This window comes from Pseudophryne corroboree, chromosome 6 (assembly GCF_028390025.1).
Source record: "Pseudophryne corroboree isolate aPseCor3 chromosome 6, aPseCor3.hap2, whole genome shotgun sequence".
Taxonomy (NCBI): domain Eukaryota; kingdom Metazoa; phylum Chordata; class Amphibia; order Anura; family Myobatrachidae; genus Pseudophryne; species Pseudophryne corroboree.
The window spans coordinates 39,943,057-39,960,205 of NC_086449.1; the positions used below are offsets into that span (position 1 = coordinate 39,943,057).

The 17,149-nt window shown below is 49.5% G+C and overlaps 1 protein-coding gene across 7 annotated transcripts in view; it reads right to left on the reverse strand.

Annotated features, from left to right (window-relative positions):
- AURKB (aurora kinase B) overlaps positions 1-17,149 on the reverse strand; it is a 33,222-nt gene that overhangs the window by 15,792 nt on the left and 281 nt on the right. Inside the window, exons 1-2 of one of the 7 annotated variants that reach the window (XM_063930886.1) lie at positions 16,964-17,100; positions 15,571-15,607 (exon numbers count right to left, since the gene is read on the reverse strand). In XM_063930886.1, coding sequence (XP_063786956.1) covers positions 15,571-15,606 — 36 coding nt within the window. In that variant the 5' untranslated portion in view covers position 15,607; positions 16,964-17,100. The other 6 variants (XM_063930885.1, XM_063930888.1, XM_063930887.1 and 3 more) reach the window with 6 other exon arrangements.

Sequence of the window (17,149 nt, forward strand, 5' to 3'; positions counted from 1 at the left end):
AACTACACATCCCAGCATGCCCTGCCACAGTTTTAGCATTCCCTAATAGCAAAACTGTGGCAAAGCATGATGGGACTTGTAGTTTTACAACAGCTGGAGAGCCACAGGTTGGCCAGGCCTGCCCTATGGGGTATGAGGACTATCTCCATTCAGAGTGTGGACTCTGCTGCACGGAGTTCTGGAGGATGGGACCGATTTGATGGCAAAGTGTTCCAGACAATATTTTAACCGGTTTCTTGGTGCGAATGGTAATCACTCCGGTCCATCCACGGATAATTGTCCAGAACACTTGTTTCATTTGTTGATCTTAAAGACTGTCCCTCGCCTTACGGACAATTTAATAAGAATTTACTTACCGATAATTCTATTTCTCGGAGTCCGTAGTGGATGCTGGGGTTCCTGAAAGGACCATGGGGAATAGCGGCTCCGCAGGAGACAGGGCACAAAAGTAAAGCTTTCCGATCAGGTTGTGTGCACTGGCTCCTCCCCCTATGACCCTCCTCCAAGCCAGTTAGGTACTGTGCCCGGACGAGCGTACACAATAAGGGAGGAATTTTGAATCCCGGGTAAGACTCATACCAGCCACACCAATCACACCGTACAACTTGTGATCTAAACCCAGTTAACCGTATGATAACAGCGGAGCCTCTGAAAAGATGGCTCACAACAATAATAATAAGAATTTACTTACCGATAATTCTATTTCTCGGAGTCCGTAGTGGACGCTGGGGTTCCTGAAAGGACCATGGGGGGGGATAGCGGCTCCGCAGGAGACAGGGCACAAAAGTAAAGCTTTTACAGGTCAGGTGGTGTGTACTGGCTCCTCCCCCTATGACCCTCCTCCAGACTCCAGTTAGGTACTGTGCCCGGACGAGCGTACACAATAAGGGAGGATTTTGAATCCCGGGTAAGACTCATACCAGCCACACCAATCACACCGTACAACTTGTGATCTAAACCCAGTTAACAGTATGATAACAGAGGAGCCTCTGAAAGATGGCTTCCTAAACAATAACCCGAATTAGTTAACAATAACTATGTACAAGTATTGCAGATAATCCGCACTTGGGATGGGCGCCCAGCATCCACTACGGACTCCGAGAAATAGAATTATCGGTAAGTAAATTCTTATTTTCTCTATCGTCCTAAGTGGATGCTGGGGTTCCTGAAAGGACCATGGGGATTATACCAAAGCTCCCAAACGGGCGGGAGAGTGCGGATGACTCTGCAGCACCGAATGAGAGAACTCCAGGTCCTCCTTTGCCAGGGTATCAAATTTGTAAAAATTTACAAACGTGTTCTCCCCTGACCACGTAGCTGCTCGGCAGAGTTGTAATGCCGAGACCCCTCGGGCAGCCGCCCAAGATGAGCCCACCTTCCTTGCGGAATGGGCCTTAACAGATTTAGGCTGTGGCAGGCCTGCCACAGAATGTACAAGTTGAATTTTGTTACAAAAACAACGAGCAATCGACTGCTTAGAAGCAGGTGCACCCAATTTTTTGGGTGCATACAGTATAAACAGCGAGTCAGATTTTCTGACTCCAGCCGTCCTTTAAATGTATATTTTTAAGGCTCTGACAACGTCCAACAACTTGGAGTCCTTCAAGTCGTCTGTAGCCGCAGGCACTACAATAGGCTGGTTCAGGTGAAACGCTGATACCACCTTAGGGAGAAAATGCGGACGCGTCCGCAGCTCTGCCCTATGTCGAATGGAAAATTAAATAAGGGCTTTTATAAGACAAAGCCGCCAGTTCAGATACTCTCCCGGCCGAAGCCAGGGCCAGTAACATAGTCACTTTCCATGTGAGATATTTCAAATCCACATTCTTTAGTGGTTCAAACCAATCGGATTTGAGGAAATCTAAAACTACATTTAGATCCCACGGTGCCACCTTAGGCACCACAGGAGGCTGTATATGCAGTACTCCTTTGATAAAAATCTGGACCTCAGGGACTGAGGCCAATTCTTTGTGGAAGAATATTGATAGGGCCGAAATTTGAACCTTAATAGATCCCAATTTGAGACCCATAGACAATCCTGATTGCAGGAAATGTAGGAAAACGACCCAGTTGAAATTCCTCCATCGGAGCACTCCGCTGCTCGCACCACGCAACATATTTTCGCCAAATACGGCGATAATGCTTCGCGGTGACTTCCTTCCTTGCCTTTATCAAGGTAGGAATGACTTCTTCTGGAATGCCTTTTCCTTTTAGGATCTGGCATTCAACGCCATGCCGTCAAACGCAGCCGCGGTAAGTCTTGAAAAAGACAAGGACCCTGCTGAAGCAGGTCCCTTCTCAGAAGTAGAGGCCACGGATCGTCCGTGACCATCTCTTGAAGTTCCGGGTACCAAGTCCTTCTTGGCCAATCCGGAGCCACTAGTCTTACTCCTCTTTGCCGTATAATCCTCAATACCTTTGGTATGAGAGGCAGAGGAGGAAACACATATACCGACTGGTACACCCAAGGTGTTACCAGCGCGTCCACAGCTATTGCCTGCGGATCTCTTGACCTGGCGCAATACCTGTCCAGTGTTTTGTTGAGGCGAGACGCCATCATGTCCACCATTGGTTTTACCCAACGGTTTAATAGCATGTGGAAAACTTCTGGATGAAGTCCCCACTCTCCCGGGTGAAGGTCGTGTCTGCTGAGGAAGTCTGCTTCCCAGTTGTCCACGCCCGGGATGAATACTGCTGACAGTGCTATCACGTGATTCTCCGCCCAGCGAAGGATCCTGGCAGCTTCTGCCATTGCCCTCCTGCTTCTTGTGCCGCCCTGTCTGTTTACATGGGCGACTGCCGTGATGTTGTCCGACTGGATCAACACCGGTCTTCCTTGAAGCAGAGGTTCCGCCTGGGTTAGAGCATTGTAGATTGCTCTTAGTTCCAGAATGCTTATGTGAAGAGACTTTTTCAGGCTCGACCACACTCCCTGGAAATTTCTTCCCTGTGTGACTGCTCCCCAGCCTCTCAGGCTGGCATCCGTGGTCACCAGGATCCAATCCTGTATGCCGAATCTGCGGCCCTCCAATAGATGAGCCTCCTGCAACCACCACAGAAGGGATACCCTTGTCCTCGGCGACAGGGTTATCCGCAGGTGCATCTGAAGATGCGACCCTGACCATTTGTCCAACAGATCCCTTTGCATGGAATCTGCCGAAAAGGATTGCTTCGTAAGAAGCTACCATTTTTTCCCAGGACTCTTGTGCATTGATGTACAGACACCTTTCCTGGTTTTAGGAGGTTCCTGACCAGGTCAGATAACTCCTTGGCTTTTTCTTCGGGAAGAAAAACCTTTTTCTGAACTGTGTCCAGAATCATCCCCAGGAACAGCAGACGAGTTGTCGGCATTAATTGGGATTTTGGAATATTCAGAATCCATCCGTGCTGCTTTAGCACCTCTTGAGATAGTGCTAAACCCATCTCTAGCTGTTCTCTGGACCTTGCCCTTATTAGGAGATCGTCCAAGTATGGGATAATTAATACGCCTTTTCTTCGAAGAAGAAATATTATCTCGGCCATTACCTTTGTAAAGACCCGAGGTGCCGTGGACAAACCAAACGGCAGCGTCTGAAACTGATAGTGACAGTTTTGTACAACGAACCTGAGGTACCCCTGGTGTGAGGGGTAATTGGAACGTGGAGATACGCATCCTTGATGTCCAAGAATACCATAAAGTCCCCTTCTTCCAGGTTCGCTATCACTGCTCTGAGTGACTCCATCTTGAACTTGAACTTCTTTATGTACAGGTTCAAGGACTTCAGATTTAGAATAGGCCTTACCGAGCCATCCGGCTTCGGTACCACAAATAGAGTGGAATAATACCCCTTCCCTTGTTGTAGAAGAGGTACCTTGACTATCACCTGCTGAGAATACAGCTTGTGAATGGCTTCCAAAACCGTCTCCCTTTCTGAGGGGGACGTTGGTAAAGCAGACTTCAGGAAACGGCGAGGTGGCTCTGTCTCTAATTTCAACCTGTACCCCTGAGATATTATCTGCAGGATCCAGGGATTGACCTGCGAGTGAGCCCACTGCGCGCTGTAATTTTTGAGACGACCGCCTACCGCCCCCGAGTCCGCTTGCGAAGCCCCAGCGTCATGCTGAGGCTTTTGTAGAAGCCGGGGAGGGCTTCTGTTCCTGGGAAGGAGCTGCCTGTTGCTGTCTCTTCCCTCGTCCTCTGCCTCGTGGCAGATATGAATAGCCCTTTGCTCTCTTATTTTTAAAGGAACGAAAGGGCTGCGGTTGAAAGGTCGGTGCCTTTTTCTGTTGGGGAGTGACTTGAGGTAGAAAGGTGGATTTCCCGGCCGTAGCCGTGGCCACCAAATCCGATAGACCGACCTCAAATAACTCCTCTACGCATCGCCTGTCCACTGTCGTGTCCATAAAGCTCTTCTGGCCGAAATGGACATAGCACTTACCCGTGATGCCAGTGTGCAGATATCTCTCTGTGCATCACGCATATAAAGAAATGTATCCTTTATTTGTTCTAACGACAGTAAAATATTGTCCCTGTCCAGGGTATCAATATTTTCGATCAGGGACTCTGACCAAACTACCCCAGCACTGCACATCCAGGCAGTCGCAATAGCTGGTCGTAGTATAACACCTGCATGTGTGTATATACCTTTTTGGATATTTTCCATCCTCCTATCTGATGGATCTTTAAGTGCGTCCGTCTCAGGAGAGGGTAACGCCACTTGTTTTGATAAGCGTGTTAGCGCTTTGTCCACCCTAGGAGGTGTTTCCCAGCGCTCCCTAACCTCTGGCGGGAAAGGGTATAAAGCCAATAACTTCTTTGAAATTAGCAGTTTTTTATCGGGGCACCCCACGCTTCATCACACACGTCATTTAATTCTTCTGATTCGGTAAAAACTACTGGTAGTTTTTTCACCCCCACATAATACCCTGTTTAGTGGTACCTGTAGTATCAGCTAAATGTAACATCTCCTTTATTGCCAAAATCATATAACGTGTGGCCCTACTGGAAAATACGGTTGATTCGTCACCTTCACCACCAGAATCAGTGCCTGTGTCTGGGTCTGTGTCGACCGACTGAGGCAAGGGACGTTTTACAGCCCCTGACGGTGTTTGAGGCGCCTGGACAGACACTAATTGAGTGTCCGGCCGCCTCATGTCGGCAAACGACTGCTTAAGCGAGTTGACGCTATCCCGTAATTCCACAAATAAAGGCATCCATTCTGGTGTCGACCCCCTAGGAGGTGACATCCTCATATTTGGCAATTGCTCCGCCTCCACACCAATAACGTCCTCATACATGTCGACACACACGTACCGACACACAGCAGACACACAGGGAATGCTCTATACGAAGACAGGACCCACTAGCCCTTTGGGGAGACCGAGGGAGAGTCTGCCAGCACACACCAAAAAGCGCTATATATGACAGGGGTAGCCTTATGATTAAGTGCTCCCTTATAGCTGCTTTTATATTAATATATTGCCATTTATTCTGCCCCCCCTCTCTGTTATACCCTGTTTCTGTAGTGCAGTGCAGGGGAGAGACCTGGGAGCCTTCCTGACCAGCGGAGCTGTGACAGAAAATGGCGCCGTGTGCTGAGGAGATAGGCCCCGCCCCTTTTTCGGCGGGCTCGTCTCCCGCTATTTAGTACATTTAGGCAGGGGTAAATATCTCCATATAGCCTCTGGGGCTATATGTGAGGTATTTTTAGCCTTTTTAAAGGTTTTCATTTGCCTCCCAGGGCGCCCCCCCCCAGCGCCCTGCACCCTCAGTGACTGCCGTGTGAAGTGTGCTGAGAGGAAAATGGCGCACAGCTGCAGTGCTGTGCGCTACCTTAAGAAGACTGCAGGAGTCTTCAGCCGCCGATTCTGGACCTCTTCTTGCTTCAGCATCTGTGAGGGGGCCGGCGGCGTGGCTCCGGTGACCATCCAGGCTGTACCTGTGATCGTCCCTCTGGAGCTTCATGTCCAGTAGCCAAGAAGCCAATCCATCCTGCACGCAGGTGAGTTCACTTCTTCTCCCCTCTGTCCCTCGTTGCAGTGATCCTGTTGCCAGCAGGAATCACTGTAAAATAAAAAACCTAAGCTAAACTCTCTAAGCAGCTCTTTATGAGAGCCACCTAGAATTGCACCCTTCTCGGCCGGGCACAAAAATCTAACTGGAGTCTGGAGGAGGGTCATAGGGGGAGGAGCCAGTACACACCACCTGACCTGTAAAAGCTTTACTTTTGTGCCCTGTCTCCTGCGGAGCCGCTATCCCCCCCATGGTCCTTTCAGGAACCCCAGCATCCACTTAGGACGATAGAGAAAACCCGATTTTTGTAACTATGTACAAGTATTGCAGATAATCCGCACTTGGGATGGGCGCCCAGCATCCACTACGGACTCCGAGAAATAGAATTATCGGTAAGTAAATTCTTATTTTCTCTATCGTCCTAGTGGATGCTGGGGTTCCTGAAAGGACCATGGGGATTATACCAAAGCTCCCAAACGGGCGGGAGAGTGCGGATGACTCTGCAGCACCGAATGAGAGAACTCCAGGTCCTCCTTAGCCAGGGTATCAAATTTGTAGAATTTAGCAAACGTGTTTGCCCCTGACCAAGTAGCTGCTCGGCAAGGTTGTAAAGCCGAGACCCCTCGGGCAGCCGCCCAAGATGAGCCCACCTTCCTTGTGGAATGGGCATTTACATATTTTGGCTGTGGCAGGCCTGCCACAGAATGTGCAAGCTGAATTGTATTACACATCCAACTAGCAATAGTCTGCTTAGAAGCAAGAGCACCCAGTTTGTTGGGTGCATACAGGATAACAGCAAGTCAGTTTTCCTGACTCCAGCCGTCCTGGAACATATTTTCAGGGCCCTGACAACATCTAGCAACTTGGAGTCCTCCAAGTCCCTAGTAGGTGCAAGGCACCACAATAAGCTGGTTCAGGTGAAACACTGACACCACCTTAGGGAGAGAACTGGGGACGAGTCCGCAGCTCTGCCCTGTCCGAATGGACAAACAGATATGGGCTTTTTTGAGAAAAAAACACCAATTTGACACTCGCCTGGTCCAGGCCAGGGCCAAGAGCATGGTCACTTTTCATGTGAGATGCTTCAAATCCACAGATTTGACTGGTTTTAAACCAATGTGATTTGAGGAATCCCAGAACTACGTTGAGATCCCACAGTGCCACTGGAGGCACAAAAGGGGGTTGTATATGCAATACTCCCTTGACAAACTTCTGGACTTCAGGAACTGAAGCCAATTCTTTCTGGAAGAAAATCGACAGGGCCGAAATTTGAACCTTAATGGACCCCAATTTGAGGCCCATAGACACTCCTGTTTGCAGGAAATGCAGGAAACGACCGAGTTGAAATTTCTTTGTGGGGCCTTCCTGGCCTCACACCACGCAACATATTTTCGCCACATGTGGTGATAATGTTGTGCGGTCACCTCCTTTCTGGCTTTGACCAGGGTAGGAATGACCTCTTCCGGAATGCCTTTTTCCCTTAGGATCCGGCTTTCCACCGCCATGCCGACAAACGCAGCTGCGGTAAGTCTTGGAACAGACATGGTACTTGCTGAAGCAAGTCCCTTCTTAGCGGCAGAGGCCATAAGACCTCTGTAAGCATCTCTTGAAGTTCCGGGTACCAAGTCCTTCTTGGCCAATCCGGAGCCATGAGTATAGTTCTTACTCCTCTACGTCTTATAATGCTCAGCACCTTAGGTATGAGAAGCAGAGGAGGGAACACATACACCGACTGGTACACCCACGGTGTTACCAGAACGTCCACAGCTATTGCCTGAGGGTCTCTTGACCTGGCGCAATACCTGTCCCGTTTTTTGTTCAGACGGGACGCCATCATGTCCACCTTTGGTATTTCCCAACGGTTTACAATCATGTGGAAAAAACTTCCCGATGAAGTTTCCACTCTCCCTGGTGGAGGTCCTGCCTGCTGAGGAAGTCTGCTTCCCAGTTTCCATTCCCGGGATGAAACACTGCTGACAGTGCTATCACATGATTTTCCGCCCAGCGAAAAGTCCTTGCAGTTTTTGCCATTGCCCTCCTGCTTCTTGTGTCGCCCTGTCTGTTTACGTGGGCGACTGCCGTGATGTTTTTCCCACTGGATCAATACCGGCTGACCTTGAAGCAGAGGTCTTGCTAAGCTTAGAGCATTATAAATTTACCCTTAGCTCCAGTATATTTATGTGGAGAAAAGTCTCCAGACTTGATCACACTCCCTGGAAATTTTTTCCTTGTGTGACTGCTCCCCAGCCTCTCGGGCTGGGCTCCGTGGTCACCAGCATCCAATCCTGAATGCCGAATCTGCGGCCCTCTAGAAGATGAGCACTCTATAACCACCACAGGAGAGACACCCTTGTCCTTGGATATAGGGTTATCCGCTGATGCATCTGAAGATGCGATCCGGACCATTTGTCCAGCAGATCCCACTGAAAAGTTCTTGCGTGAAATCTGCCGAATGGAATTGCTTCGTAGGAAGCCACCATTTTTACCAGGACCCTTGTGCAATGATGCACTGTTTTTAGGAGGTTCCTGACTAGCTCGGATAACTCCCTGGCTTTCTCTTCCGGGAGAAACACCTTTTTCTGGACTGTATCCAGAATCATCCCTAGGCACAGCAGACGTGTCGTCGGGATCAGCTGCGATTTTGGAATATTTAGAATCCACCCGTGCTGTTGTAGCAGTATCCGAGATAGTGCTACTCCGACCTCCAACTGTTCCCTGGACTATGCCCTTATCAGGAGATCGTCCAAGTAAGGGATAATTAAGACGCCTTTTCTTCGAAGAAGAATCATCATTTCGGCCATTACCTTGGTAAAGACCCGGGGTGCCGTGGACAATCCAAACGGCAGCGTCTGAAACTGATAGTGACAGTTCTGCACCACGAACCTGAGGTACCCTTAGTGAGAAGGGCAAATTTGGGACAGAGGTAAGCATCCCTGATGTCCCGGGACACTATATAGTCCCCTTCTTCCTGGTTCGTTATCACTGCTCTGAGTGACTCCATCTTGATTTGAACCTTTGTAAGTGTTCAAAAAATTTTTTAGAATAAGTCTCACCTAGCCTTCTGGCTTCAGTACCACAATATAGTGTGGAATAATACCCCTTTTCTTGTAGTAGGAGGGGTAATTTAATTATCACCTGCTGGGAATACAGCTTGTGAATTTTTTCCCATACTGCCTCCTTGTCGGAGGGAGACCTTGGTAAAACAGACTTCAGGAGCCTGCGAAGGGGAAACGTCTCGACATTTCAATCTGTACCCCTGGGATACTACTTGTAGGATCCAGGGGTCCTGTACGGTCTCAGCGCCATGCTGAGAACTTGTCAGAAGCGGTGGAACGCTTCTGTTCCTGGGAATGGGCTGCCTGCTGCAGTCTTCTTCCCTTTCCTCTATCCCTGGGCAGATATGATCTTATAGGGACGAAAGGACTGAGGCTGAAAAGACGGTGTCTTTTTCTGCAGAGATGTGACTTAGGGTAAAAACGGCGGATTTTCCAGCAGTTGCCGTGGCCACCAGGTCCGATGGACCGACCCCAAATAACTCCTCTTCCTTTATACGGCAATACACCTTTGTGCCGTTTGGAATCCGCATCACCTGACCACTGTCGTGTCCATAACATCTTCTGGCAGATATGGACATCGCATTTACTCTTGATGCCAGAGTGCAAATATCCCTCTGTGCATCTCGCATATATAGAAATGCATCCTTTAAATGCTCTATAGTCAATAAAATACTGTCCCTGTCAAGGGTATCAATATTTTTAGTCAGGGAATCCGACCAAGCCACCCCAGCTCTGCACATCCAGGCTGAGGCGATCGCTGGTCGCAGTATAACACCAGTATGTGTGTATATACTTTTTATGATATTTTCCAGCCTCCTGTCAGCTGGTCCTTGAGGACGGCCCTATCTATAGACGGTACCGCCACTTGTTTTGATAAGCGTGTGAGCGCCTTATCCACCCTAAGGGGTGTTTCCCAACGCGCCCTAACTTCTGGCGGGAAAGGGTATACCGCCCATAATTTTCTATCGGGGGGAACCCACGCATCATCACACACTTTATTTAATTTATCTGATTCAGGAAAAAACTACGGTAGTTTTTTCACATCCCACATAATACCCTCTTTTGTGGTACTTGTAGTATCAGAAATATGTAACACCTCCTTCATTGCCTTTAACGTGTGGCCCTAATAAGGAATACGTTTGTTTATTCACCGTTGACACTGGATTCAGTGTCCCTGTCTGTGTCTGTGTCGACCGACTAAAGTAAACGGGCGTTTTAAAACCCCTGACGGTGTTTTTGAGACGTCTGGACCGGTACTAATTGTTTGTCGGCCGTCTCATGTCGTCAACCGACCTTGCAGCGTGTTGACATTATCACGTAATTCCCTAAATAAGCCATCCATTCCGGTGTCGACTCCCTAGGGAGTGACATCACCATTACAGGCAATTGCTCCGCCTCCTCACCAACATCGTCCTCATACATGTCGACACACACGTACCGACACACAGCACACACACAGGGAATGCTCTGATAGAGGACAGGACCCACTAGCCCTTTGGAGAGACAGAGGGAGAGTTTACCAGCACACACCAAAAACGCTATAATTATATAGGGACAACCTTATATAAGTGTTTTCCCTTATAGCATCTTTTTTATATATTTCTAACGCCAAATTAGTGCCCCCCCTCTCTGTTTTAACCCTGTTTCTGTAGTGCAGTGCAGGGGAGAGCCTGGGAGCCTTCCCTCCAGCCTTTCTGTGAGGGAAAATGGCGCTGTGTCCTGAGGAGATAGGCCCCGCCCCTTTTTCGGCGGCCTCGTCTCCCGCTCTTAACGGATTCTGGCAGGGGTTAAATATCTCCATATAGCCTCCGGAGGCTATATGTGAGGTATTTTTAGCCAAAATATGTATTCATTTGCCTCCCAGGGCGCCCCCCTCCCAGCGCCCTGCACCCTCAGTGACTGCCGTGTGAAGTGTGCTGAGAGGAAAATGGCGCACAGCTGCAGTGCTGTGCGCTACCTTTAGAAGACTGAGGAGTCTTCTGCCGCCAATTCTGGACCTCTTCTTACTTCAGCATCTGCAAGGGGGCCGGCGGCAAGGCTCCGGTGACCATCCAGGCTGTACCTGTGATCGTCCCTCTGGAGCTGATGTCCAGTAGCCAAGAAGCCAATCCATCCTGCACGCAGGCGAGTTCACTTCTTCTCCCCTAAGTCCCTCGTTGCAGTGATCCTGTTGCCAGCAGGACTCACTGTAAAATAAAAAACCTAAGCTAAACTTTTCTAAGCAGCTCTTTAGGAGAGCCACCTAGATTGCACCCTTCTCGGCCGGGCACAAAAATCTAACTGGCTTGGAGGAGGGTCATAGGGGAAGGAGCCAGTGCACACCACCTGATCGGAAAGCTTTACTTTTGTGCCCTGTCTCCTGCGGAGCCGCTATTCCCCATGGTCCTTTCAGGAACCCCAGCATCCACTAGGACGATAGAGAAAAGGGGTTAATGTAGTGTTGGGCGCATTTGCATACAGAGGGGCAGATTCCGTTAGCAGTCAGTTCCTGCTGGACCCCGTCATGCGAATACCACACATGATTAGGCCAGGAAAAACGGTCTGGTTTCCTAAAGAAACTCATGCCAAGATATAAAGCAGGGCTTCACCTAATAGTGACAAAGTACGCAGAGCGGCAAATCCCGCAGTTCTGATGGCACCTAGCGGCTGACAAGTCTGCACAGGAGTGTCAGTAGTAAGAGAAGAATAAGGGTGTTAATATGTACAATATTGGTGCCATGTGTACAGTGTATACTTACCGCATATTCAAGCCCAGATTTATCAAGTCTTGGAGTGATTAATTGCACGGTGATAAAGTACCAGCGCCTAACTGACATGTTACTGGCTGGGTTTGAAAAAATTACAGTTAGGAGCGGAATGGTTGGTACTTTATCACCTTGCAATTTATCACTCTCCAAGGCTTGATAAATATGGGTCTACATTAGCCACAGGACTCACCCACGGCCTTTTTGCAGCCAGGTTAAGCGACCAGAGCTATTCAGTTACTGCACTGCCTGCGGAAACACCAGAGAGTGTGCACTGTAACAGGTTTCTGCTGCCACCTGCATTATGTGCACCCATAGGGCTTAGTGCGTGAGGTAATGACATAGCTCCTAACACTCAACCAGGAATCTGTGCATATAACGGAACACCTCTGGGAACTTAACTCAGGAGCTAAAACCCTACTGTAATGCGCCCTACACACTGGGCGATAATACTGAGAGACATGAACGATCTCGTTTAAGTCCCATGGTCAATTAAATATGCTTCTTCAAACTCAATCCAATAAAATAAGAGTTGCAAAAAACTTTTAGTATGGGTGTGCACTGGCTCCTCCCTCTATGCCCCTCCTCCAGACCTGAGTTAGAGAACTGTGCCCAGAGGAGATGGACAATACGAGGAAAGGATTTTGTTAATCTAAGGGCAAGATTCATACCAGCCCACACCAATCATACCATATAACCTGGAATACACATAACCAGTTAACAGTATGAACAAACAACAGCATTGGTCCAAGACCGATTCTAACTGTAACATAACCCTTATGTAAGAAATAACTATATACAAGTCTTGCAGATTTTCCGCACTGGGACGGGTGCCCAGCATCCTCTACGGACTAGGAGAAAAAGATTTACCGGTAGGTTTAAAATCTTATTTTCTTCTTTACGTCCTAGAGGATGCTGGGGACTCCGTAAGGACCATGGGGCATATACCAAAGCTCCCAATCGGGCGGGAGTGCGCGGATGACTCTGCAGCACCGACTGAGCAAATGCAAGGTCCTCATCAGCCAGGGTATCAGACTTGTAGAATTTAGCAAAACTGTTTGAACCCGACCAAGTCACTGCTCGGCAAAGCTGTAATGCCGAGACGCCCCGGGCAGCCGCCCAAGAAGAGCCCACCTTCCTAGTGGAATGGGCCTTTACTGAATGCGGTAACGGCAATCCAGCCGTAACATAAGCCTGCTGAATCGTGTTACAGATCCAGCGAGCAATAGTCTGCTTCGAAGCAGGCGCGCCAATCTTGTTGGCAGCATACAGGACAAACAATGCTTCTGTTTTCCTAGTTCTAGCCGTCCTGGCTACATAAATTTTTAAGGCCCTGACTACATCCAGGGACATGGAATCCTCCAAGTCATTCGTAGCCACAGGCACCACTATAGGTTGGTTCATATGAAATGAAGACACCACCTTAGGTAAAAATTGAGGACGAGTCCTCAATTCCGCTCTATCCACATGAAAAATCAAGTAGGGGCTCTTGTGAGACAAGGCCGCCAATTCTGACACACGTCTGGCAGATGCCAAGGCTAACACCATGACCACCTTCCAGGTGAGAAATTTCAACTCAACCGTTTTAAGGGGTTCAAACCAGTGTGATTTAAGGAACTGCAACACCACGTTCAGGTCCCATGGTGCCACTGGGGGCACAAAAGGAGGCTGGATGTGCAGCACTCCTTTTACAAAAGTCTGGACTTCTGGAAGAGAAGCCAATTCCTTCTGAAAGAATATCGACAGGGCCGAAATCTGTACTTTAACAGAGCCTAACTTTAGGCCCATATCCACTCCTGTCTGTAGGAAGTGGAGAAAACGACCCAGATGGAAATCTTCCGTAGGAGCATTCTTGGTTTCACACCAAGAGACATATTTCCGCCAGATACGGTGATAATGTTTTGCAGTCACCTCCTTCCTAGCCTTTATTAGAGCAGGTATTACCTCCTCCGGAATACCCTTCTCAGCTAGGATCCGGCATTCAACCGCCATGCCGTCAAACGTAACCGCGGTAAGTCTTGGAACATGCAGGGCCCCTGCTGTAACAGGTCCTCCCTTAGAGGAAGAGGCCAAGGATCTTCTGTGAGCATCTCCTGAAGATCTGAGTACCAGGCCCTTCGAGGCCAGTCTGGAACAATGAGTATTGTCTGTACTCTTTTTCGTCTTATGATCCTCAACACTTTTGTGATGAGAGGAGGAAACACAGACCGACTGGAATACCCATGGCGTTACCAGAGCGTCTACTGCTATTGCCTGAGGGTCCCGGGACCTGGCACAATACCTCCGAAGCTTCTTGTTGAGGCGTGACGCCATCATGTCTATTTGAGGAACTCCCCAGAGACCCGTTATCTCTGCAAAGACTTCTTGATGAAGTCCCCACTCTCCTGGATGGAGATGGTGTCTGCTGAGGAAGTCTGCTCCCCAGTTGTCCACTCCCGGAATAAAGACAGCTGACAGCGCTTACGTGATTTTCCGCCCAGCGAAGAATCCTGGTGGCCTCTGCCATTGCGACTCTGCTTCTTGTCCCGCCTTGGCGGTTCACATGAGCCACTGCTGTGACATTGTCTGATTGAATCAGAACCGGTAGGTTGTGAAGACTCTCCGTTTGTCGAAGGCCGTTGTATATGGCCCTTAATTCCAACACGTTGATGTGTAGACAGGACTCCTGGGTCTGACCACAGTCCTTGAAAATTCCTTCCTTGTGTGACTGCTTCCCACCCTCGGAGGCTCGCGTCCGTGGTTACCAGGACCCAGTCCTGAATGCCGAACCTGCGACCCTCTAGAAGGTAAGCACTTTGCAGCCACCATAGAAGAGATACCCTGGCCCTGGGGGACAGTGTTATTTTTGGATGTAATAGTAGATGGGCCCCGGACCATTTGTCCAGAAGATCCCATTGAAACGTTCTTGCATGGAACCTGCCGAAGGGAATGGCCTCGTAAGTTGCCACCATTTTCCCCAGAACCCGAGTGCAGTGATGAACTGACTCTTTTTGGCTTTAGCAGGTCTCTGACCATGTTCTGGAGGTCCTGGACTTTTTCCAACGGGAGGAACACTTTCTTTTGTTCCGTATCCAGATCCATGCCTAGGAACGCTAGTCGAGTTGTCGGAACAAACTGTGACTTTGGCAGATTGAGAATCCACCCATGTTGCTGAAGCACTCTCCGAGCATGGGTCTTCATCCTGCAGCCCTCCAGCTGCTGTGGAACTACACATCCCAGCATGCCCTGCCTCAGTTTTAGCATGCCTTAATTACAAAACTGTGGCAGGACATGCTGGGATGTGTAGTTCCACAGCAGCTGGAGGGCCACAGGTTGCCTTAGAGCGTTAAGATGATGCTTGACAGTGCTGGAAGTAGGTGCTAAAGTCATATTACCCCATTTGTACACAATGTCATAATTTGTTAGTACTTAGACTACACTCGCCCGTCCACTCTCACCACCCCAAGCATAAAGGAGCTCAAGCCAGTATATCCAAGCCTACATGCAGGCGTACACACCTATGCTGTACTTCCACAGTACATAGATATATACCATACAGCAAATAGCCAGACATACAAGCTGCAATATCAGCAAACAGCAGAGCAACCCAGACCTACGGCCAAACACAGACTGGCATGGCTGCAGGAGAATGATGCATGCTGGGAATGTGCGCTTTAAACAAGCATGCACCACGCAGCCTAAATCAGGACTGCTCTGCCATACATACTGCGTGACACAGATAAAGAGACAAGATATGGATACAATGGGGAACGCCATAGTGCGGCAGGATATGACATACCTTATGGAAGGGGTTGACGTTTTCCTTGTAGGACATCCTGTTGAAGAGAAACCGGGAAACCAGTATTAGAGACCCCACTACCAGCAGTAACAATGTCATTCTGAATATCTTCTGTGTACCTCCTCATTAGTTAGGAGAGTTCCCCCGGTATATAGCTCCCCATATAGCTAACCAAGTTACCCCCCATGCAGACTGCTGGTTAGTCTGTACATACTGTACCCCTGTCTGCAGATAATTACCCCACACTGGGCCATGACCCCCACCTCACTTCCCACTACTACATGTTGTATATACTGCCCCTGCACCACTCTCCAATTACCACATATAGTGCCATGAAAATCAGTCAATCGCTAGCTGCCCGTTACCCCCAATATACTGCCCCATGCCCACCCTGTACTGATAATCACCCGCACATGGCTCTATGACACCAATGATGTACCCCATGACTACTTAATACCCAAATATACTGCCCATCTACTCACAATAACCCCAGCATGTAGATCAGGCATCCACTGACAAGGACCACGCATTGTGTTATGCCCTCCTCAGACGATTATACCCCCGCAGGAGGCCACTGTCACCCTCTTCTGCCCTAGGAATGCAAGCCTCCCCCTGTGCCCCCCTTCAAGATAGTGTTACCTGTGCCACCCACTGGACTGTTGCCTGCATCGCCCTTACGCTCATCCGGGTGGTGTTACCTGCACCGCCCCTAAGCCCACCCTGATGGTGTTACCTGTGCCCCCCTGGATAATGTTACCTGTGCACCCCCTACACCCACCCATATGGGGTTACCTGTGCCCCCCTGGATAGTGTTACCTGTGCACCCCCTGGATAGTGTTACCTGTGCACCCCCTACACCCACCCGTATGGTGTTACCTGTGCCCCCCCTGGATAGTGTTACCTGACCCACCCCTGCACCGCTCCCAAGCCCAACCTGACGGTATTACCCGCACCTCCCATGCACCCCCCTGGATAGTGTTACCTGTACCACCCATAAACCCACCCAGATGGTGTTACCTGTTCCCCCCGTATGGCATACCTCCCAACATGACCCTCTGCAGGAGGGACAGAATGCTCTGCTCCTGGACTTTTCTCTTAATTTATGAGTGCCATCACCTGTGCTGAAACACCTTTCTTATCCATTAACCTGTTCAACACAGGTGCAGATAATCATTCATTGAGAAAAAATCCAGAAGCAGAGCATTGTGTCCCTCCTGGAGAGGGTCATGTTGGGAGGTACGCGTATGGTGTTACCTGTGACGCCCCGTTGCCGCTACCCCTGCACCCCCCAGAGGCGGTTGCCTGTGCAGCCCCTGTGCCCACCGGGTAGTGATGTCTGTGCCCCCCGGTTGCTCTTACCTGTGACGACCCCGTACCCCCCGGTTGACGTTACCTGTGCCTCCGACGCTCGCGTGCTCGCTCCGTACTAGTAGTTTCCTTTTACTCTGACGCACAATTCAAAATCCAACCGCCAACGCGACTCCTGGCCCTCCCCGCGCTGTGATTGGCCCTAGCGCGTCGAGGGCGGCTCCCATTGGCTGCTGTCAGTTTAAAAGCCTCGCTACACAATCCGCCCCTC